Below are 24,869 nucleotides of genomic sequence, written 5' to 3'. Positions count from 1 at the left end.
ATAATCTTTGCTACGGAATTCGATTTATTTAATCGCATTTTATAATTTTTTTAAACCTAAACAGAAAGAACAAAAATACACAAGAAAAGAATATCTTCCCAGTTTTGAAAATCCCGATTGCAATTTAGTTAATATCGAACAATTCGCAAACAACTTTGGCAAACCCGATATCGATATTATTTTCAGAATATTGTATAATACCACAGCAATGGCATTTATGTTTCGCTTTGCGTCCTTTTCAGCATTGTTTTTCATTTTTAAACCAGAAAATTTTAATTACTGAACAGCGCTCTTTATGAAAGCAATTGAAGTTTGTTCTTGCATTTATTTTTTGGGAAGTTACATCATTTTAATATTTACATAACAAACATTTTAATGCCTTTTTAAACTTTAAATGCTATTTTTTTAAATTCTAGATTTTGGTAAAATTTTCTTTTGAGGAGAAAAACACTTGTTAAAAACGATTTAATGGATATTTTTTGTTGAAATTTGGTATAATAATTTCCTCAGTAAGTACTGTGATTTCTTAGCAAAAAAATTCACAGTCTGCTCATTTGATGAAATTTTTTTTCATAATGAAAGAAATTGAAAATTTCATGACATTTATCTGCAGTACTAGTAGAATTATAAATATTTAAAGAAGTATTTTATGCCCTCAGTATTTAAAGAATGTATAGAAATACAGCTAATTTATTATTCCATCACATTTTAATATATCATCTTCGTGTAATTTTGCAAATATATATATATATATATATATATATATATATATGAAAATTATGAACAAATCACTTGATAGCCTTGTTTTTGTTTTATAACTCTTTTTAGAATTTTTTTTTAAACACCTTTAACACATATTTCAATTTTGAGGAAGATTAAAAAAAAAAAAAAAAAAAAAAAAAAAAACCCTTAAAAAACATATTTTATGTTAAATTTTAAAAATATAAATATTTAAAAACATTTTAAAAAATTCGTCCTGAACGTAGTCAGATATCTTAATATTATGATACGTTATTAAATTCGCACTATTTTTAAAACTTGAAACATTTGAGCGAACACAGTTCAAGACATTTCATCATCGTTGCTTATTTTTGTTCCATGTGTTTCAGGACGGGAGACAGCTGACCCTGGGATCCATGCGGGGCGTTCCTATGGTGGCCACAAGCCCCGTACGACACGAGAGTCCAATCCAGATGAACCCCATCGAAGTCCAGACTTACCAGCCGCCCTGGAAAGCTCTCACGGAGTACGCGGCCATGCAGCCCGATATAGACCCCACGACGCCGCACTTCCAGCAGATAGTCAGTCAGGTGAGACAACGCCTTTGTTTTTGAGGACAGAGAGTTCAGCTGGTACGAACTAGTTCGGTTCGTCTTATAATCATCCCTGATGGTAATTTTGGAAACTTTAATATCTGTCTAATATAGTTTTTAAGAAGGACAGTGAGCTCAGCTGGTACGAACTAATTCAGTTTGTCCTATAATCATCACTGATGGACATTTTGGAACTTAAATATATATCTAATATTGCTTAAAGCGTATTCTGAAAAGTATTACGCTTTGTCTTTTTTCAATATAATATTGCAATTAAAGATTGAAACAGCATTCAATAGTTTAATTAGTCAAAATTAATTTTAATTAGTCAAAATTTAAAATTTTAAGAAGGACATCGTGTTTAGTTGGTACGAACTAGTTCAGTATTGTATTATAATCATCATTGATGGATATTTTGAAGATTTTAATATCTATCTAGTATTGCTTAAATCATGCTCTGAAAAACATTAGCATTTTTTTTCTTTTAATATAACATTGAAATTAAAGATTTAAACATTATACATAAGTTACATTAATCAAAATGGACAATTTTGCGAAGGACAACGAGCTCAACGGGTACGAACTAGTTCAATTTTCCTACAATCATTACTGATGGATATTTTGAAAATATCTGTGGATATTCCAAATGGACAGTGGACTTTAACATCTGTATAGTATTGCGTCTAATGCATTCGTAAAAGTATTATGCCTTTTTTCCTTTTTCAATACAACATTGAAATTAAAAATTAAACATTTACGACAGTTTAATTAATCAGAATTTATTTTGTATTTGTAAGTTCGTTACAAATTATGTATTGAAATAATGTCTCATTTCTTCTACAAGCATCAATGATGGAGGAATACAGGCCAGACTAGAAGCTTAAATATCTGTCTAATATTCCATAAAATGTATTCGAAAAACTAATTTTATATCTTTTTTTTTAATATAAAATGAAATTAAGTATTTAAAATTGACAACTGTTTAAATATCCAAAATTTATTCTCAAGTTCGTTGAGAATTGTATGTATTAAAATATTACCATAATCAACAATCTTCACTTAAAAGCTTAAATATTTGTTTAATGCTGTGGAAAATGAATTCAGGAAAATATTACTTCCCTTTACATAAGATTGAAACTAAGGATTGTAACTTTATACAATACTTTATATAGTCAAAATTTATTTAGCGTTAATTCAAAATAATAAAAATAAGAGATAAAGAGATAAAGTGTTAAAATATATATGTATAGTGTTGTGGATAAGTGATTCCGAGATGAATAATAGGGTGTAACCTTATATAAAATGGGAAAATGAAATTGGATAGTTCTCATACGAAATAAAAAATTAACCTATTTAAAATGCCTGAAATATTATTAAAAATCTTGCATCGGAATATTTCCAAATGAACATCATAATGGCAGGGTGAATTAATAAATAGATAAAATAGGCAGCTGTCTAAGTGCCACACAGCTCTGCAGATCCTAAGATCTCTTAAATGTTTTTGTGGTATTTTCAAAAAATATATATGTATTTTACAAGATCGTGCAAAGGAATTTATTTAAATAAAATCAAGAAATGTTGGAGCTATGGAAAATTATATTAAAAGCATTCCTAATTCATAACTTTTTGCAAGTTTTGTTCACTATGTTTTAATAATTTAGCAAAATATGCTGTTTTATAATTTAAAAACTATCAGATCTTTAAATTAAATAGTATTTAAATTTCGTAAAAAAAAGTGCTGCCGTTTTTTTAAAAAATATTTTTGTTTCAAATACCCATATACATTTTATTTCAGTTTTTTATTATTATTATCGAGACGTTACATTGAAACCAAGAACATAGAAAATGACACGAACTAAATGTTTTGCTATTTCAGTATGTCAAAATTTACTTTTTAGAATTTCTTTAAAGATATTAAAAATAAAATCAATTAAAAAATAATTGGTTTTAGAAGTTGTGGAGATGAAAGAGAACTTCAAGATATGAATTATCTAAGACTTAATCCGGTCCTGCTTAGAAATATTTCTTAACTGCATGGGCATTTGTATTCATCGATGGCAAGAACAGTATCAACATTTGGATATAATTTTATTATATTAAAAATCAGTTATTTATTTTGATAAAAAAATTCAAATGATTGAAATACAATAGTGTTTATATATCATCTGCGTGTAGTGACAATAATTTATATATACACCAACAAAAACTGTTGAATTATCAATACTGATAAACAATATCTAACAAGCAATTTAAGGAAGCAGGAAAAATGATGCAATTAAGCGATCGGAGAAAAGTGTTGGCTAAAATTGAAAAATTGTCAGAAGTAACTGAATTATGAAATCAGCAGTGTATTTCTAACTAAGCAGCCGCTTATTACTGTTATGTTGAAGAAGACCTATTTAAAATTGCTTTTAGTCTCATTGCCAAACAAATGTGCAAAAAAATGTAACTATTCAAATTATAAAATATTAGAATAGTATCAACATTTTTTCTATTATAATTTATTAGTTTTTTATGCGTTTCATTTCTTACTTTTGCTTTATAGTATTTATAAACATCGAACGTTTATTCAAAAAATAATATTGTATACAAACGCTGATTCTGTACAATCATAAAACAAAAGAGTCAATTTATATATGCATTTTTACAAAAACTATTAAACTTTAACCTAAAATAAATCATTAACATTTCCATTAAGTTTACAATTTTAACTAAATCCAGTTTATTAAGCTTATAAAGTGTACAACCTAGAGTCGAAAAATGTCCAAATCCACCGATAATTAAAATGAAAGTGAATTCAAATATAACAACAACAACAAAAATATTTCAACAGCAATTTTTTTCCAAATTTGGAACAATTCGCTTCATAATAATAGTAATAAATAAAGCTTTTTTCCATTTCTACTTCAACCTGTATGTTTTCAACTGACCAATAGAATTTCTCGACTTAGCATAAAAGTTTCTCTAAATTTAAAAAAATCCCATTATTATTATTTTTTTAATTTTTCCATTTCTATTTCAGCCTGTATGTTTCCAACTTTCCAACCCAATTTCTCGACTTAAAAAGTTCTTAAAAAGTAATTAAAGTTTCTCTAAATTTGAAACAATTCGCTAATTATTTTTTTTAAAAAAAGTGTTCCATTTCTACTTTAATCAGTAAGTTTTCAAAAGACCAACTGAATTTAGCTTAAACTTTTCTCTAAATTTGAAACAATTCCCTTATTATTATTATTATTTTAATTTTCCACTTCTATTTCATCCTATACGTTTTCAAATTTCCAACTGAATATCTAGATTTAATATAAAAGTTTCTCCAAAGTAGAAACAATTTGCTATATGTATTTTTTTTTTAATTTTCCACTTCTACTTTAGCCTATACGTTTTCAACAGACAAACCGAACTTAGCATGAAAGTTTCTCTAAATTTGAAACAATTTCCTTTTTATTATTATTATTATTTTAATTTTCCACTTCCACTTCCGCCTGTACGTTTTTAATTTTCCAACTGAATATCTCGACTCATCATTAATGTTTCTGTAAATATGAAATAATTCGTCCAATAATTTTTTTTAAAGTATTCTACATTTGCTACAAAAAAAAAAAAAAAAAAAAAAAAAAAAAAAAAAAAAATGTTAATCTCTACCTTTTTCCACTGACCAACTTTTACTGTCAAATTCCACTAGATTAAATTCCCACACTTAAATCCCGAAGGCGGAACTGCTCCAAATTTTATCGCCAAGCGTAAACAGATAGAATTGTGTGCGAGAAAACAGAATAAAGAAAAACCAGAAGTGAATTTATCTATTATCGCTGCCGATTCCTAATGGTAGGTACCTCGGGAAAAAGCTTTCTCTTCCTAACCAGGAAAGTGTGGGGCTGAAAAAAATAAAATAAAACCGAACTAACAAGAAATCATTCGAAATCTTTTGGCAGCACATGCACCTTGCCATTCCTAAAAAAGCAGGCGCCGATCAGCAATAATTGCACAATAAAAGGTATCCGAAGGCGATTTCAGACCCCTACCGCAGACTGGTAGGGCCGAGCGCCGAGGCTAAGATAGCCATGGCGCCAATCCAGTCGTAGAGATTTCGCCGTGGTGCTTCCTGGACCTTGATATCTCTTCGTTTTTCTGGGCATGGTTGTTCTCAAGATTATCGCCAAACTCGGCCCAGTCGGCGTCAGACATGCAGTCTGCTCATCTACCAGGCCCAGGTCCTCCTGATATTGCTGGCCGATAGATTAGTAGTACTTGTTTTTTTCTTCTTTTCTCTGTTTGTTCTATCGGCAATAGAAAAAGAATTCTAAAAATGCAGCAGAAGAATCATGCCTATTAAAGTACAGGGTGGTCAGAATTCAAGAATCCTTGCTCGGAGACTACTGTGAAGGAAAAAGCCAGTGGTCATAAGAATATCCAATCTCGGTGTAGGATCGACAGACAATTGTCAAGGGACCTCACAGTTTTTCAAGGCCTCAGAGCCCCGATATTTCTTTTTATGCAGTATTTCCAAGTTAATATAATTTTGAATTTTAATTTATATGTAAAGTGGCTAATGTCTTCAAACATATATCTGGTAAAAATAATGGAAAAAGTTTATGGTGTGTTGGTTAGCCATAGAACAAAGAATCCGAGCTGCAAGTACAACATTTAGTGAAATATAACATTTAGTGAAAGTACAACATTTAGTGAAATATACTTTGGAAAGTGGGAATGGGCATTTCAGAACAATTTTTTGATTTTTTAATTTAAATTTTAAATAATTAAAAGTTGAGCAAAATTTTGACATTCTTTCACAAGTTTAAATAATATTACAGCATAAAAACGATATTTACATCATAAATGAAATTCGGAAAATTATCTTTTTAGTCACACTAAGTTTGTTAAAGTATAACTTTTTAAAAATTTCAATTAATATTTCAAAAAATTTTAAATTGTATTTCACATCACGTATTCATTTTCATTACAGAAGTGAAACTAAATCTTTTTCATTACTCTTTTTTAATATTTCATCATTTTGCATTGTTAATTATCAAGATATGAAGATTCGGCTTATTTTCTACATTGAGTAGATTTTAGTATAAAGTCTTTAACGAAATTTTTTCAAATATAGTTTACTTACAATTAAGGTTTAGCTTTAGAATTAAGCAAATATTTTTTTTAAATGTCATCCTTTGGTTTAAAATGGGTGATAATTGGATGTATAAAAATACAGACAGAAAACTGGAGAAAGCCTGGCCTGATGATGGGCAATTATGAAAGGTTTCTAAAATAATAAAAGTTTTATGCCTTCAAAATTAGAAATATTTTTTGAGAAAACCGTTAAGGGATAATAGATATACAAAATATTTAACTTCAATTTTTAAAATCAATTAATCTGGGTTAAGCACTGGTCACAAATGATGGCTAGCGAAACATACATTATAATACACCCATGAGAAATATTAAATCAAAGATAGCACATCCCCAAAGATCTATTTCTTGAAACCACCAACACAGCCATTATCCCACGAGCCTAAACTTAACACTTGATTTTTTTTTCTCCACCATCTGCCATTTAGATGTTAAGATGGTACCGCTAAAACAGCAAAAAGCTATCGAAAACAAATATATCCCTGCCCCCCAGGGGTGAGTTTTAGAGAAAAGGTTTAACAAGTCACGTTTGATTTCACAGCTCAGCACACGGCGGCCTTCTCGCGCAATAGCTTATCTTACCACTTTTCCGAGGGACCCCCGAGCGGCAGGGAATGTACCAGTTGCATAAACACATCCCTCCTCCCCCGTCAAACTATTTTAGAGAGTTCTTAAGAGGATTATGGAAACTGGGTAAGATTGGCAGCAGAGTGCTACTCGAAACACGAAGCAGAGATGATTGGAACACTTGAAATTTATTCCTTTCTTTTTCAGAGGATTCATGAATTTTTATTAGGTACTAGCCGCCTTTGGCGTCCAGTTGGTTCGCCGAAATTAACGGTGGCTGAAAAATTTAATTAAATATATTATGTAACTTGGTTTTAACAACTTCCCCACCAAATTATTTTTAACAAATTTTTGATAATCATATATTATTTTAGAAGACTTTAACAGTTCTGTTCACTGTTTTATGCATTTAGCTAATTTTCTATTCATGCTTTCATACATCCAAATATATTCCAGTAAAGATCAGCGGTGTTTAAAAATGGTGATACTTAAATTGTCATTATTATTATTATTGCTTGATTATGAATCTAAACCGTATTTGAAAGTACAAAAAAATTTCAAAAACTTTATTAAAAGCATACTTTATATCGAAATCTACTTAACTTGGGAAAATAAGTCAAGAAATTTCACTATGGCTTGATTATGAAACTAAACCGTAACAGAAAGTACAACAAAATTTCAAAAATTTTACTAAAAGTATACTTTATATTGAAATTTACTCAACATGTAGAAATAAGTCGAATCTTCATGTCTTAGTATTCAACAGTGAAAAAAAAAATTAGAATGAGTTATTTCCACCTGCAGTGGAATAGATATGAGTTTTACTTGAATTCAACAATGAAACAAATCGTTCTAAAATAGATTGTAAAAATCTTTTTACAAATTGTTGTAAATATTTTTTAAATTATTTATACCCTATTTTAAAGCATAAAAAAATCAAATGCGGATCAGATAATCATAAAAAGAGATATAAATTAAAAATAGAAAAAAAAATTATAAAGCTAAGAAAAATGGTGCAGTTGAAAAGGTGCTGTTTTGAATTTTAAGATGTAAAAATCCTTTTTCACTCCGTAATGTTATCAATAATTATCACGAAAAATCACCAACTTTTTAATTAATTAAATTAAAAAAAATCGTTTCCAGGTGGGCAATTCCTTGCCCCAAAATATGTATGCCAGTTTAGTACCTCTAGGTCAAACGGCCCAACCTGCAGAGCGCTCAATAGGCACAAGCACAAACAATTTAACATCACTATTAGTAAAGATTTCGAATCGTTATTTGATTTTTTAACAATACTTTTTGGTTCCTATACAGGCTATTAATATTCTGGGCACAATATTCTGTTTCTGTACCTTGGCGTAAATAGGACCCGTTTTCAAATAATTGCTGCGCTGAATCGAACCGAAAGTAGTGGTCTCTTCGAAACCTTTTTCACATACAATCTTACAAAGGTGCTATTCTGGAGACCGCATTGCATGGCAGCGGCATACAATAGTTAAAAAAATATAAATTTTTGGCGTGAATTTAGCAGTTTATTGAATTTATCATGTCGTCCTTGGCGAATTTTTTGGCGATTAATCCATGACATGTTATTTATAGTATCCGAAAATCCAATTTGTGTTTCAGTCGTATTTTTTCCAACCGAATGTAATAAAAATTTGATTCAAAACTATACTTGTAGACACAAAATCTCATAACAAATTTGATATATTTACGTCATAGCGTTTTTGAGTTATCGCGTTTATATGTTTCAGAAAGTAAAGACCGACAGACAGTCAACCGCTTATTGGATTTGGCTAAAAATTCGATAGTTGTCGTTTGCGATTATTAACATTCGAATAATTTTTAATTAATTTTAAGAACAATTAGTTTTTTTCTTTGTTAGCAGACTAAGAATGGTAATCTTAAGACTGAGACATTCACTTTTAATCATCATTAGATACAATTTTTTTATGCATTCAGTATTTTAAGTCCTTAAAGGCTAAATTTTTTATTACCATATTTTATATGTTCAATTTTTTAAAAGTATTTAAAATTTTTAATAATTTAACACCCTTTTTATTCTTGTTTCTAAATCAGAATATGTATTACACGAACATAAGGCAAAAAACAAAGTTAAAAGGTTATCTTCGTTAATACATCTTACTTATTCACACCGTGTTATGTCTTTTTATTGCTACCGGTATTTAAAATCTCATGTTGTCGCTCGTGTAAGAGATATTCTTTTCGCGTCTCAATTAGCAGGAAATAAAAATGAAGGACAAAATTGAGTGAGAAGAAAATTAGAATTCTTGTCCTTTAACGTAATTCTATGCTTCTCATATCTTTGCGCCTTTTATACTTTTTATTTTCCAATCAGAAAAATCGCTGTGAAGATTTTCTGAAAATAATTTTATGAAAATGATATTGAATGTCATAATCTTCTTTAAAATAATCAGGATAATACAATACAGTATATTAATTTTTCGGACAATCATAAAATATAAAATCAAAATTATTAAGATGTATTTACTTAAACCTGTATCTATCTAGAATATGAAATTTTTTTTTGTAAACACTGCGTTTTATTAGTTTTTTTATTGGTAAATAGCGAAACCAATGACATTTGAGATTTATTTTGCGAGTATTGTTTGAAAATTTAATGAAAAGTGTTATTACATTGTAGTAAATATTTATGTTGTACTTGACAGTGAAAAGGTGACAAAAAAACAAGAGAAAAAAAATAAAGCTTAGTTAACGGTAAATTAATAGCAAATGAGTTTAAACAATAATATTTGTTAATTCTACTTTTAGACAAACCATTTGTGGCAACACTAAGGAATAGCTTTCACGTTTGTTTACCTATTTTGTGTAACGGAAAATTTTTGAGCTGAACTTACCAATTTGAAAAGAAAACCTGATCGTGAAGCTGCTATGTTGGCGGCAAAGCGTGAAAAAATGAAACAATATTTGGATTTGGAGAACATGAGCAAAGAATGTTCATATTGTGGGGCATTGAATTTTGAATTGGACGTTGGTCGATCGGCGAACAAATATTATGATCATGGAAAAGATTAAGCTTCCAACATTAAACGAATGGCCAGTCAAGTTCAAAATTTGTTAACTGGAACTGAAGAATATCGGGTATAGTATCGGACAACATCGAAGTTTCCGAGCGAAAGCCAGCTGGGAGCGAAACCTTCTAATCTTACAGATTAATAAGTTCAGCATTTGCGGCAATTGCTTCTTCTTCTTGTGTGCTGCCGACCACCCCACCACCATTGAACAAAGCAGTATTGACAGTATTTGTTGTGGCCGATTGCTATCTTTAGCTTAGTACGCCCATAATACTGACCGATTTGTCGAACTGACATCCTCTTCGAGGCAACTGGCCTTTAGTCAGAAAATGGTCAATTACTGACATTCCTCCTCGTCTTCCCGTTCACCTATCTTTCTATTAAATAAGGAAGACATAACTTTAAAAAAAAATTTCCTCAAAATTCTCGCTTCACAACAACAGAAATTCAAACGCTTGATATTGATTGCTATCTATCTGCCGTTATACCACTGTACAATTAATACGTAATATAATGTTGAGAAAATAATTGCAAATTTGCAGCACAGAAAATGATAAACGTAAAATTTACAAATAAAACGATATCACTATTTGTCTATTAAGAATAGAAAATTTCGTCTTTGTCAGTTCATAGCTTTATCAGTTTAATAAAATACAGCTACTTAGTTCGTTTCTCTAGCGATATTTGTTCTTCAATTTACGAATTTCGATAAATGCACGTGCAAATTACTGTATTTAAATCAGTGTGACAAATAACTATTGCGAAATTTAAACTTTAAGCACTATTCTTTCATTCAATGAAAACTTTCTATAATGCACATTTGAATATCAAATTGGAATGCAAAATATTATAATTGTAATATTCGCATTTAAAGCAGTGTTGATTTTTCTTTTTTAATTTAAAACTCTAGCATTTCTGTAAGCAACTCATTGTCAGGCCTATTTGACAAATGATTATAATAGCAAAACTCATATTTGAAATAACATTAGAAATGAATGCAGTCTTTATAAATGTCCATTCCAGGGAAGGATATATCATAAACGTCGAAGCTTGCGTCACATATGTAAACACATTTTGACCGAGGGGCGGATATCTGTGTAGGTAGGCCCCATCGCAGTCGGTGGGTCGGCACGTGACCCAAACAGTGTCTCCGACGCACAATGCACTTATTTTCATCTTTTTGCCGAAAATCCCCTCCACGGCGCACGCCCACCACCTCTGGCCATTGTTCGCGCAGTTCACGCAACGATGGTCTCGATAACTGTCGGGATAGTTTGAAAAAAAAAATGATCGTACGCTTTGTCCATCTGTTTATTCGATTCAGGTATTCTCTTCCACCCCGATTATTACACGCAAGAGTGAATTTTGTTGAGCTCTGGGTGTGTAGGATGTAACTTCATTGAAACATAAGTGCAAGAAAATGATTTTTACGCATCGCGCCCATTCGACGCGTCTGTTACGTTTTGTTTCCTGGCCTTTTGAATTTGTTGTATTTTGTTACTTTTATTCTGTCTATTTTTTGTTACATTTACTGCATTTCATGCAGCAGCATTTTGAATTTTCTGTATTGCTTAACACAGAGCCTGAAATCTCTTCTCAGGTTTATTCGTGTGACCAAAAGAATCACAAGAAATCACAGGTAACTTGTCTGTTACGTTTTGTTTTCCAGGCTTTTGAATTTGTTGCCATTTGTTACTTTTATTCTGTCTATTTTTTGTTACATTTACTGCATTTCATGTAGCAGCATTTTGAATTTTCTGTATTGCTTAACATAGAGCCTGAAATTTCTTCTCAGGGTTATTCGTGTGACTCAAAGAATCACAAGAAATCGCAATGACGTATCTATTACATTTTGTTCCCAGGCTTTTGAATTTATCCTCTCAGGATTATTTATGTGACCGAAGTATCTCAAGAAATCACAGGTGATGCGTCTGTTTCGTGTTGTTTTTCAGGCTTTTGAATTTGTAGCCTTTTGTTACGTTTATTCCGTTTTATGCAGCAACATTTTCCATTTTCTGTTTTGAAGTATTGCTTAACGTAGAATATAAAATGTCTTTTCAGGTTTATTCGTGTGATCGAAAGAATCACAAGAAATCACAGGTAACCTGTCTGTTACGTTTTGTTTTCCAGGCTTTTGAATTTGTTGCCATTTGTTACTTTTATTCTGTCTATTTTTTGTTACATTTACTGCATTTCATGTAGCAGCATTTTGAATTTTCTGTATTGCTTAACATAGAGCCTGAAATTTCTTCTCAGGGTTATTCGTGTGACTCAAAGAATCACAAGAAATCGCAATGACGCATCTATTACATTTTGTTCCCAGGCTTTTGAATTTATCCTCTCAGGATTATTTATGTGACCGAAGTATCTCAAGAAATCACAGGTGATGCGTCTGTTTCGTGTTGTTTTTCAGGCTTTTGAATTTGTAGCCTTTTGTTACGTTTATTCCGTTTTATGCAGCAACATTTTCCATTTTCTGTTTTGAAGTATTGCTTAACGTAGAATATAAAATGTCTTTTCAGGTTTATTCGTGTGATCGAAAGAATCACAAAAAATCTCAGGTGACGCATCTATTACATTTTGCTCCGAAGGCTTTTTGGATTTGTTACATTTACTTCGCTTGATGCAGCAATATTTTGAAGTATTGATTAACGTAGAATATAAATGTCTTCTCAAGATTATTCGTGTGACCAAAAGAATCACAAGAAATCACAGTGTCGTATCAATTGCAATATGTTTCTCAGACTTTTGAAATTTGTTGTCCTTTGTTACATTTTTATCAGTTTCATGCAGCAGCATTTCGATTTTTTTATTTTGAAGTATTGCTTAACCCAGAGCCTGAAAAGTCTTCTCAGGTTTATTCGTGTGATCGAAAGAATCACAAGATATCACAGGTAACGTGTCTGTTACACTTTGTTTCCCAGGCTTTTGAATGTGTTGTCTTTTCTTACTTTTATAATGTTTACTTTAATTTTATTGACAAAACTTATAGCAAATAAGAAATCTTAATAAAATAATGAATTATGGCAAATATAAATTATGAGATGTAAAATAAGTATGATTAATTGAACAATTAATAAAATGCATAAAAAATTTATTTTAATTCCAATAGAATTTTATTTTAATTTATGCATTTTCTTTTCTATATATGTGCAATACAGTACACTCCCGAGTATCCGGTTCTCGATTATCCGGCTTCCGTACTATCGGGCGTAGTTTTCTTTATCGCAATTAAATGAGGAATGCAAGGCATTGCATTGGCAACATTGCTAAGGCATTGGAAGAGAGCGTCTGCTACGATCTTCCTACGTGTCTTGTGCAAAATAGAAATTGTGACAGGAAAAGAGCAGCGTTCTGCTCGTTGTTCATTGTTTCGTCAGTATGTAACGGACCTCAATTGTCGCTGTTGTTCATGATTATAACTGCATAGTGCGTACAGAATTCGTAAATTGTTCTTGGGATATGCTTAATGATTTTTTAAGTATACCACAGTGAAGTGTATAGAATTCATGTTAAAATGTGAATATATATCCTGTAACTTACTTTTTCTCAGATAAATTCGTGCAGTGCAGTACATAAACTACCAATACAAAGCCTTCTAATTTAACTCGACAATTATTTACCTGCAATTGCTAGTATATTTCGCCGGGCCGTGGCTGTGTTCACATTCTACGTGGTTTGAGATGAATGGAGGGCTTAGTATTCATTAAGAAGGGAGAAAATACGTATTGCAACAGTGAGTTTTGGTATAAAATCTTTGTCTCCTTGTATTGATGGACAAAAAAATAGAACTTCGGTCTATCCGGCGTTTTTATTATCAGGTCCGCCCTTCCGCCACGTTAGGCTGGATACTAGAGAATGTACTATATTTCGTTTAATGGGAAGTTTTCCTTACGTTCCGTTAAACAAATTCAGTTTATTAAATTGTTTTAAGAAATTATTAAAAGGATGAAGGGTTCTCTCATCCAATTTATTTTTATACATGAAAGAATGTCAATAAATTATCAAATTATACATTCAATACTCGAGGTTAATCAATACATATAAATTAAGTGAATCTTAGTGTCTGTTTTGTATTGTATTATCACTATGCATCACCTTATCGCACTTAATTAGCTGTTTAATTTAATGTAATATCTCGTTAAGATTGCTCATAAATCCAAAAGAATATCAAGATATCCAGAATTTTTTTTTCTTGCTACATCGACTTATTTCCTTTCTGCAATATGTATTATCAGCAATCCGTCGCACTTGACCACTTGCGATGAATAGACGTGCCATGCACGTTTAGGTGCTATTGTCACAATATCGCCAATGACATGCTACAAACGTCAGCAGGCAATTGTCACAGAAGTGAAATGATGATGTTCACGTAGTAGAGATTGTTTGCTGGAACACAATTTACTAGAGTGCAGATTTAAATTGAAAATTAGAAAATACAAATCTTTTTCCTGATTCCTCTGATTTGTGTGGCCATGCTGCGAGCTACAATGGACTGTTTTGGTACACAATCCCTGTGAATTTCTTGTCATCGCACGTAATTAACAGGCAGTTGAATTTATTGAATTTAATGTATAGTCTTATGAGGAATATATGTAGATCCAGAAGAACATCAGGACATCCCAAATTTCTTCATTGCAATGAATCATTTGTATTGAACTCACAGGATTTTTCTCTAATTAATGTCGCACAAATCAGAATAACTAGCAATCGCCGTGGTTCAATCAGAAGAAATTTCGTTTATAATTGGTTAGTCTATGGCTCGAATCATAACCACGACGTTTTATCCAAAGACTGGGATTTTTTTATTTAAAATGTTATCTAAGATCTGGAAGGTTCTAGATCTTTCATAAATATTCAAACTAGATTGTTCTCGAACATTCTATATGTTTATAAGATGAGGCCCATCAATGATGGGTAAGTTCTCAGTCTCATGCTGTTGTGAGTCGCTTCTTTCTCATAAATGTATTTGTTTGTTTAAACTAACGACGCAGTTCTTTACATCTTCGTGACATTATATCCTATTTGTTTTTTAAAAAGCATGTTGATAATTGCAATATTGCCGAGTAGATGAAGTTAGCGTAGATAAACCGAGTGTTAGTCAAAGATAACACTCACTAATCTCAACTCGAGTTCTTATTCAAGGGACTAAATATTACATCTGTTTTTATACACAAGACGAAAATAACTCGAATCTTCCAGATTTAGAAAGATACAGAAATTATAAGACCATTCTAGAGCAAACGAGAAATAAGAGAAAGTAAATCAAACACAACACAATTTCTTAGGCAACTTGTCTGCAGTCAGATACGAATTGCCGCTTTCAGTTCATAGCTTTTTACCATTGAGCTATTCAGATAGAAAAAGTTACGTTACAATATTATATCCGGATTATCCATGCAGCCAAAAAATATTTCATATTAATATATTCAATATATCCGTTACAGTTTGTTTCTTGCATTTTTTTTAATTTGTTAATTTCATGATATTTAGTTTGACTGTTTCTTCGTGAAAATAATCTGGAAACAAAATATCTAATAACGATTATTTTCAGGACTAAAAAACTTGGAGATGACACATTTTATGATAACCTTTCTTGGTGAATGTCTTTTGTGACCATCGCTTCACCACTTCATTGATAATTTTCTTGATATCTCCTAATAATTTTAATATTCATAAAAATTCGACCGAAGAAATTTTCTTTTTATCCAAGAATGAAATCTTGAACACTTGTTTTATTAAACATTTTTCTTCATTCCTGGCGCAGATTGAATCGGTTTCTTTTAACCAAGCTATTCTGTTAGCTTTATTCGTTCTTTATTCACAACTTATCGTTTCATCTGTATTTTTCAACTCGTTTTATGATCTCGACTGCCTTGCTTCTTTTTCGTTAAAGATAATGATTGCCACATTAAAAACGTTTATTGTTCTTTTAATTTTTAGGAAAGAAGCCGACACGTGGGTTCCGATCGTAAAGACATAAAACTAATCGCTTTTATTTTCTTTGTAGGTCTATTTTAAAAGAATTCCGCACAGGTTATTCAAATCTAAATAGTTCTCGCTATAGAAATTTTGACTAAAGCTGATTATATATCTTAATAAAACTTTTAATTGCAATTTTATGGAATGCTAAATAAAATATCAAACTTTGAAAATTCCTCCTAAATTTGGAATATAAAAAAATTAAGAAATTATAAAATTTTCCAAAAATTTAAAGTTTAAGTAATAAGTGATACTCTATTTAATTAAGATCGTTTATATATTATCTAAATTTTAATATCTTATAATTATACAGTAGGAAAATTTTACATTTTTCTGAACGTTTTTTAGTATATATATTAATAATTAATTATTATCTTTTCAGAAATAGTTCAGATAATAGTTGTAGCTGATTGCGACACCCTAAAAATAAAATTCAAAGATTGAAATTCTATGGGGAAAGGATATTTTATTATAAATTACTAAAATAAATACTTACTAGAAAGTATCACTGTTTTGAGAACGTCATTGAAATGTTATATTTGATAATCATGATAATATTTTTTCCTTGCGTGATTAAGTTAATAGCAGTGGTATAGAGACCTAACTTTTGTTTTTCGCCTCTTTTTGGGGCCTGGTTAAAAAAAAAAAAAAAAAAGTGCTAAGTTTGTTATGTCCTTTACTTTGTATATCCACGTCATCCCGCATTTACCATCGCGTCACCACTGATTATGCGACTTTATTTTCTTAGAAAAATTGTTATATATATATATATATATATATATATATATATATATATATATATATATATATATATATATATATATATATATATATATATTTCCTTTCTCTCATGCGAAATATAGAGTAGATATTGCAATCGTGAAAAATTCGAACTCGTGATTTTGACGAATCTCCACGATTCAGACTTCACTTCGCTCAAAAAATAGATTTTTGGAAAATGTCCGTCTATCTATCTGTCTATGGCAAAAATAATTAAAAAACGCTTTGAGCTACACAGATGAAATTTGGTATATGATCTTTACAGTTAATTTGTAGATTGTTTTCAAATTTTGAGCAAAATACGTGTAGGGAAAATCTGATCAGCTGCTCGAATATAAGTTAACATGATAACTATAAAAAGATAGCTAGATAGATTAAATTTGGTATACAGGTTTAACATCTATAGAGTAGACACTAATCAAATTTTGAGCTAATTTCAACAAGGGATTGAACGTCTGCTTATATTTACTTCCAAAATAATGTAAACGCGATAGCTCAAAAATGCAATGATTTCAATATATCAATTTTGATATGTGATTTTATGACTAGAGTGTAATTTTTTTGTCACATTTTTATTTCAGTCGGTTGAAAAAAAGGCATCTAAAACACAAATTCGATTTTCGGATACTACTAACCTCATGTCAGATATGAATCGCCAAAAATACTCCCCAAGAATCGTGCGATAAATTCAATAAAAGCGCCAAATTCTCTCCAAAGAATATTTCTGTGACTATTGTGTGCGAATGCCATGCAAGGTATTCTCTAGGATATTAACTTTATTAGAGAGGATGCAAGAAAGTTTTAAGGAGACCAATCCTGCTGGTTATTAAATTTATTAGTTGATTGTTTATAACTAAATCGTATGTTTAAAGATTTTGTATTTTGAAAATTAACGTTACTCATTAATAAAAGATATGAATGAAGAAAATTTATCTTAACAAGCATCTTATCTATCATTTCTATCTGAATGATATTGTAAATTTTTTTTCGAAGATCAATATAAGCAGATTCCTAAAATCGTCTTTTCCCTTTAATTTTTAATTTTCACAAAATTATCTGCTAAAAAATCCTGTAATGTGAAAAATAATGCACAGATAAAAGAGAAATCTATTTTATCTGATTAAGGAACTAAAAATAAAAGAAACAAACTGTAATCCTTGAAACAAACAAATAAACAAAAATATCTTTCAACTCTGACAAAAAAAAGATCAAGCAAAGAAGTAATTTTATCATAATGTCGTTTGTTTGAAACTTATCGAAATTTCGGTTTTTAAATGTGAGCATTTATTTTTAATAAAATATACGACCACTGAAAGTGTTGCTGTCTGGACGATAATCATGCTGATGATTAGAATTTTTTTCAAGGATAAATTTAAACGAGATCCTAAATAATCCTTCTTTTTTATTTTAATATTCACCCTAATTATCTGCTCAACAATTCTTCTGCGAGGAAAAATAACCGAAACATAAAATTTTATAAAATTGAGTAAGAAAATAAAGGAAATATTTTCTTTGGTGAAAGTAATAAAAAAACAAGCAAGTTGAATCTTGGAACAAAGCTTCAAAATCTTCCAATTGTAACAAATAAAAAATAGTGAAAAAAATTCGAGAGAGGAAATAAGAATGTTTATAATCATAATCTTTTGACTGAACTTTTATATTTTAAAACTAAATGTTACTTTTCAATGAAAGTTTTGCTGAGTGGACGATAAGCATGTTCATAATTGTAAATTATTTTTTTTAATGATCAGTTTAAATTTAAGCTGGATCCTAAATAATCTTCTTTTCCTTTTTTTTTTTTTTTTTTTTTTTTGCTAGAATTATCTGTTCAATAATCCTCCTGTGAGGAAAAATAATTGAAAACGAAATTTTATAAAAATGAGTAAGTGGAAAAGAAAATCATTTTCTCTGATCAAGACACACTAAAAAAAAACTGCGATGCTTGGGACAAAGGATCAAAATCTCCCAACTCTTAACAGACAAAAAAAAAAAAAAAAAAAAAAAAAAAATTCAAAGAAGAAAATGGAAGCAAAAAAAAAAAAAAAAGAACTAATAAAATCTGCAGGAGGTTTTATTTATGCATAACGTAGGGAAGCGCAAGATGGAAGCAAAATGGTAAAATAAAAAATAAAAAAATGTCAATACTCAAGCAGGAGTAGTAATAATAACTGGCTGAGGCCTCTCCCTTGGCGCGATGGGGCGCAAAGTTGGAATCGCGCCAAAGCTCCTGATGAAATACGGAGTTCGCTTGGTGACAGATATGGTGATGGGTTTTGCTGAGAGAGACGAAGTGGGGTTTAAAACATCGGAATACGAATTTATGACTTTACCAAGGAAGTCATAAAGAGTCACGGGAAAACACAAACTGCTTGCGTCATGTACCACCACACAGCCTAGCCTAAAACTTGAAGAATGATAACTCGAAAGCATCATTTCTTCGTTTTCTTCCTGCCTTCTGCATTAGTTGGCGTGTATAGTTATTCTTTTTTCGATTAAAATGGAACAATGCTTACTTTTTTTTGTGCAAATTCGTAAACAGAAGGCTTTTTTTTTTCTTTTTTTTTTTTTGCTGGCTAGCAAAAACCAAATTTTACAACCACCATGGTTGGATGTAATATCTAGTCTTTACATTTGCAATTTCTTTTTAGTTTAAATTTACTTTTTCTTAATGTCTTGGTATAAAATTTGAAAAGAAAATCCTAAGAAATTTCTTATCTCTTTTGCACTTTATCTTATTTGTGTCTCTACATGTCTGTACTGCACCACTTCACTACCAATAAAACTGAATGTATGTTTATGTGGGCTCTGTACAGGTCAGACTGTATGACCTAGAGCTACCAAACTTGGGATATATATAATTTGGAAAGCTAAAATATGCTATTCGGAGGATTTTTTAAAAATTATTTTTTCCAATTTAAATAAAACTATAGAAAACTAAAGAAGTGCATCTTTGTCTAGCAAGCATATTTATGTTATATATCCTTTTTGAGTTTGGCTTTGTATTATAATAAATGTAATCGAATAGGTACATATATATTTCTTTCAATTGAGCTTTTGTATTCAGAATTCAATATAGATATGCAATTACAATGATAAAACAATATGCCAATGAATTACTTTTTTGTGCTTCTAGTAATAGTGAATCTGTCTGTGTGCAAGTGAATTTAGACTTCCTACTACTAGATTATGTTCAAAATTTTATATGTTTCCAAATTTTTACTTTAAAGAATAAATAATATATTTCATTTTTGTTTCTTCTTCCATTTAAATGTTACCAAGTTCATAGACAGACAGATCGGTAGGTAGATATGAAGGTAACATCTCAAGATCGTTTATTTTTAATGATTAATACTTTCATTTTTTGGACTATACAGAAATCAAAATATACCTATTTTTGGAATAAAATATTGGAAAAAGACATTTTCGTTCAAAACCAAAATACAGTTTTTTGAATTACAAAATGTTTATGCATTGGGAAAAAAAGGGTGCGGGATTGTTGCCTAAAGCTTCAAAATTATGTGCAAAATAAAAAATTTTGAACAAGACTCAGTAGAAAGAGAGATGGCTAAAATTTATAAGGGAAATAGGGTTAAATTAAATCAATCAAATCATGAAAGAAAAAAAAATATTCATGCATTGCTAAAAAGGGTGGGTGATTGTTCAAAACTTCAAAATTCGATGCAAAATAATAAAATTTGAGCAAAAATCGGTGGAAGGCGAGATGGATTAAATTTATAAAGAAAATGGGATTAAATCAAATCATGAAGGGAAAAAATAATTAAAATATGTTAATCCATGAAAACAATGTAAATCAAAGGAAGAATACTGTCTCGCTTCTATTCCTAAACAGAAGCCCAAACCTTTTCTCTAAGTCCGTACAACAGTATTAAAACCTTCATGTTTGGATGTCATGCCTGGTCTCCTTCTAATTTCTTCCTTTTGCCATCTCTTTTACTTAAAATTTATTATCGTTTTTCGGTGTGTCTGGAATGAAAAAATTGTCGTAAAATATGAGTGAGAGCAGCTGCTGATAAGGGCCACGGCAGTTGCGCTCTTCTTTCTTTGGGCAAGGCTGTGGACTTCGACAGCGAATCGGATCGTTGCATAAGGTGACATAACTTTTCTTTTTTTTTTTTCGGATCGTGTATCTGATACACTCTTTTCGGAACTCTGACAGACAAAAATAAAAGAAAACGAAGAAAGCATATAAATGTTAAGAAACTCTCTGCTTCAAAAATAATTTATCGGTGCCATTTGTTTGAAAAGGACACTATTATTACAAGTTATTAAGATAGATATAAAAAGTGAGATCTGAAGAAAGAAAGAAAGGTCTTCCTAAAAAGACCCAGTTTGATTGAGATTCAAGGAAGTTTAATTTCCAAGGTCGAAACACAAATATATAAAAGAAAAAAGAAAGAATTTGTATAGCAATACTGAGTTTTTAAGGTTTAGGATATAAAAAGGAGTCTGGAATAAATCTAACTTAAAGTATGTTCTACGTGTTAATTAAATAAATGCATGAGACTATCATTTCCAGGGCTATAATTTTTTTAAACAAGTTAATTAGGGCTGCTTTATCAAGGGGAGATAAAAATTAAGTGATCTTTTTTTATCTTCAAGTGTTTAATGGCTTCTTATGTAAGAATATTATCTCAATTAACGCTTGTTCTACAATCTATATTTCATGTAAAAATTTATGCGGTATTTCGTTACTTGTATGATATAAAAATTCTTATTCGACCTTGTAATACATTCACTGTGATATGGATTTCAAGAAATTATTTTGATTTTCTATCTCCTATACGAAGTATGGAGAAAATATTGTAATCGATTAAAAAATAAAAATAAATAAATAATCGAACTCGAGATTTTGACGAATCTCCACGTTTTAGATCCCTCTGAGTTCGAACAATTCAATTTTGGAAAATGTCCATCTGTCTGTGATAAAAATAACTCAATAACGCTTTGAGCTAGACGGTTGAAATTTGGTATACAATCTTTTCATCAAATTTGTAGACGTCTTTCAAATATTAATCAAAATTCATTAAGAGAAAGTTCTGCCTGCCCGGCTATTTAAATATAAGTTAACACGATAACTACAAAACGAAGGGAACTAGATAGATGAAATTCGGTACACAGATTCAATGTCTATAATGTAGACACCTTTCAAAATTTGAGCCAAATCCAACTTCGGATTGACTTTCTGTCGGTCTATACTTTCAAAAAGTTTAAACGCTGTAATTCAAAAATGCAGTGACTTAAATATATGCAATTAGATATGGGATTCTGTGACTACAAGTTAAATTTTGTGTCAAATTTTTGTTTCAATCGATGTGAAAAATGTGTCTAAAAGACAAATTTGATTTTTCGATACTGTTAACTGCATATCAGGGATTAATCATCAAATAACTCGCCAAGGATGACAGATAGATTCAGTAAAAATGCTAAATTCGCGCCAAAAGTTAGTATTTCGCCAATTATACGCCAATGCTGTATAAGGCATTCTCTGACATGACAAGTTTATTAGAGAGTGCAGAAAAGGTCTTGAGGAAACTATTCCCGCTGATTTGATTATAAAAAAAATATTTTTTTTTAATTTTTAATGTTTTTTATTGTTATTATTATTTGTAACGTATATGAAAAATTTTGCTATCATTATTATTATTATTTGCATTTCAAAACTCAAAGTTTTTTTTTACAAATTTATTTTGATAATTAAAAACAAAATAAGATCTGACATTAGGGGGAAAACAAATTTAATAAAATCAGCTTATTAAATCAATTATTTAAGTTTATTTAATAAAATCAATTTATTAAATTTTATAAAATTTAATAAATTGCGCTGCAGAATAGGAATATTTCATATTAATCATTTTTAATTTTCTTAATCCTTAATTTTTAATTCAATATAATAAATATTACGGAATACTCACATCGGTTTTCCACCAAATTCAAATCAAAAGTATGAAATCAAAATTTAATTAGATTTATTGCATAATATTAAAATAGTGCATTATTAATCCCTTATAACAAATATTATGAAAGAGTGTTGTCAGTTTCCCGCAAATATATAATCATACGCAAGAAATCAAAATTTAATTCCAATAACGGATTAATTCATCATCAAGTTCTGATAATATTAAAATAATGCAGTCCTCGAGAATATATAAATGCAAAAATTTTGAGTCTTTATGAAATCAGAAAAAAAATGAAAAATCAACCATAAAATTCAATTCATACAATCAAGGCACACGTTAAATAAATTATATAAGAAAAAGAAGTTAACTTAATTCATATAACATTTATTTTATCACGTTTCCTGTTAAGACTCAAAACCGTGATTCAGATCATATATTTAATTAGATAATTCGTTTTAACCTATCTCTGAACTGTAGAGAAGAGGTAACCTATTTAGAAATTAGGCGTGAATCACAGACGATTCACATGGCAGTCAATAAATTTATTAAATGCAAACAGATTTTCAGGAAGATTAATTTTTAGATTAAAATACTTTTATAAAATATTTTTTATCATTAATATATAAAATTAATTATTATTTATAGATAATTCAAAATTATTTGTTCACTATCGTCTTTTTTTATATTTAAAATAATGAGATTTCCTTTCATATTTTATTGAGTATAGTTTGTGATTTTGTTTAGAAATACAAAATATTTAACTACTACCGAGAAAAAGAAATTTCACTTTAGTAGTTTCGTGTTTTCCGATAAGAATTTCAATGATAATTTTCAGTGACCTAATTGCTCTGATGATTTTATGTGAAAATATAAATTCTTAAAGAAATTCGTGTTTTCCAATAACAGCTGCAATGATTATTTTCCGTGAGTAGGCCTAATTGTCCTGATGATTTTCAGCGATAATTTTTCTTGAGTTCATTGCATTGATAATTTTATGTGAAAAAATAAACTCCAAAGGTTCGTGTTTTCCCAATAACAGTTGCAATGATAATTTTCTGGGAGTTAATTGTCCTGATGATTTTAAGCGAAAATATAAATTCTCAGAGGTTTGTGTTTTCCAGTAAGAGTCGCAATGATAATTTTCCGTGAGTTAGTTGTTAGTTGCTCTGATGATTTTAAGTGAATATATAAATTCTCGAAAGTTTCGTTCGTGTTTTCCAATAATAGTTTCAATGATAATTTTCCGTGAGTTAATTGTCCTGTTTGATTTTAGTGAAAATATAAATTCTCAGAGGTTCGTGTTTTCTAATAAGAGTTCCACCGATAATTTTCCGTGAGTTTGTTTCAAATTTAGGTGAAAGGTTCACGGAAGTTACCTTCCAAGTGTTTCATCATATCTAAATAACCTTAAAAAGAAGCGTAATGAAAATCCTGTCTCATTAAGTACTTTTGACCTCAACATTTCACAACTACAATTCAGTTTTCTTTTAAATGTATTGTTCTTAACAATGAACACAATAGAGTTGGTATGGAGTTATTATCCACTATTACAATGTGTTCTGACAATCATATTTAAAAATATTGACGTCAATTAAATTATAAAATAGCTTGTTTTAAAATACATTACGAATGAAGGACAGTTGTCTTCTAAGAAAATATTAAACAATCATTGTTTTAAAATAAATGCAAATAATTTTTAAAAATTTCTTGGACAGTAAATTTTCTTAAATTGAAAAAAATATCTGCATTTTTTAAAAAGAAAATTGTGAGAAATATAATTAGTTGCTTTTATCTAAGAATTTTGTTTAAGATAACCGAATCAGATTATTATTTCAACATAATTAAATATTTGTTTAGACATGCTATTCAGAAGTTTAACGGTAAACATTTTCTAAATTTTACATCATTATGTAAATTATAATGATATAAAATATATCATTTTTGCTATATTTTATATTAGATACTAATATATTCACTTAAAGTTTAAGGCAATATCAATAATAAAATTACCCTTAAATAAACTTAAAAGGTGAAATTTCAGTTATCATTTCTGGATTTATGTGATGAACATGAGAAGAATTTTTTTCAAAAAATCATGTATAAAGAAAATTTGAACTCGTTATATA

The 24,869-nt window shown here is 29.7% G+C and overlaps 1 protein-coding gene across 2 annotated transcripts in view; it reads left to right on the top strand.

Moving 5' to 3' along the window:
- Nucleotides 1-24,869, top strand: part of LOC129962118 (insulin gene enhancer protein ISL-1-like) — a 170,365-nt gene that overhangs the window by 131,759 nt on the left and 13,737 nt on the right. For both annotated transcript variants that reach the window (XM_056075852.1, XM_056075851.1), the window contains one exon: nucleotides 1,110-1,310. In XM_056075852.1, the coding sequence (XP_055931827.1) occupies nucleotides 1,110-1,310 (201 nt within the window). The remainder of the gene's footprint in view (nucleotides 1-1,109; nucleotides 1,311-24,869) is intronic.

This window comes from Argiope bruennichi, chromosome 2 (assembly GCF_947563725.1).
Source record: "Argiope bruennichi chromosome 2, qqArgBrue1.1, whole genome shotgun sequence".
Classification (NCBI taxonomy): domain Eukaryota; kingdom Metazoa; phylum Arthropoda; class Arachnida; order Araneae; family Araneidae; genus Argiope; species Argiope bruennichi.
This window is presented reverse-complemented; position numbering and strand designations above follow the sequence as displayed.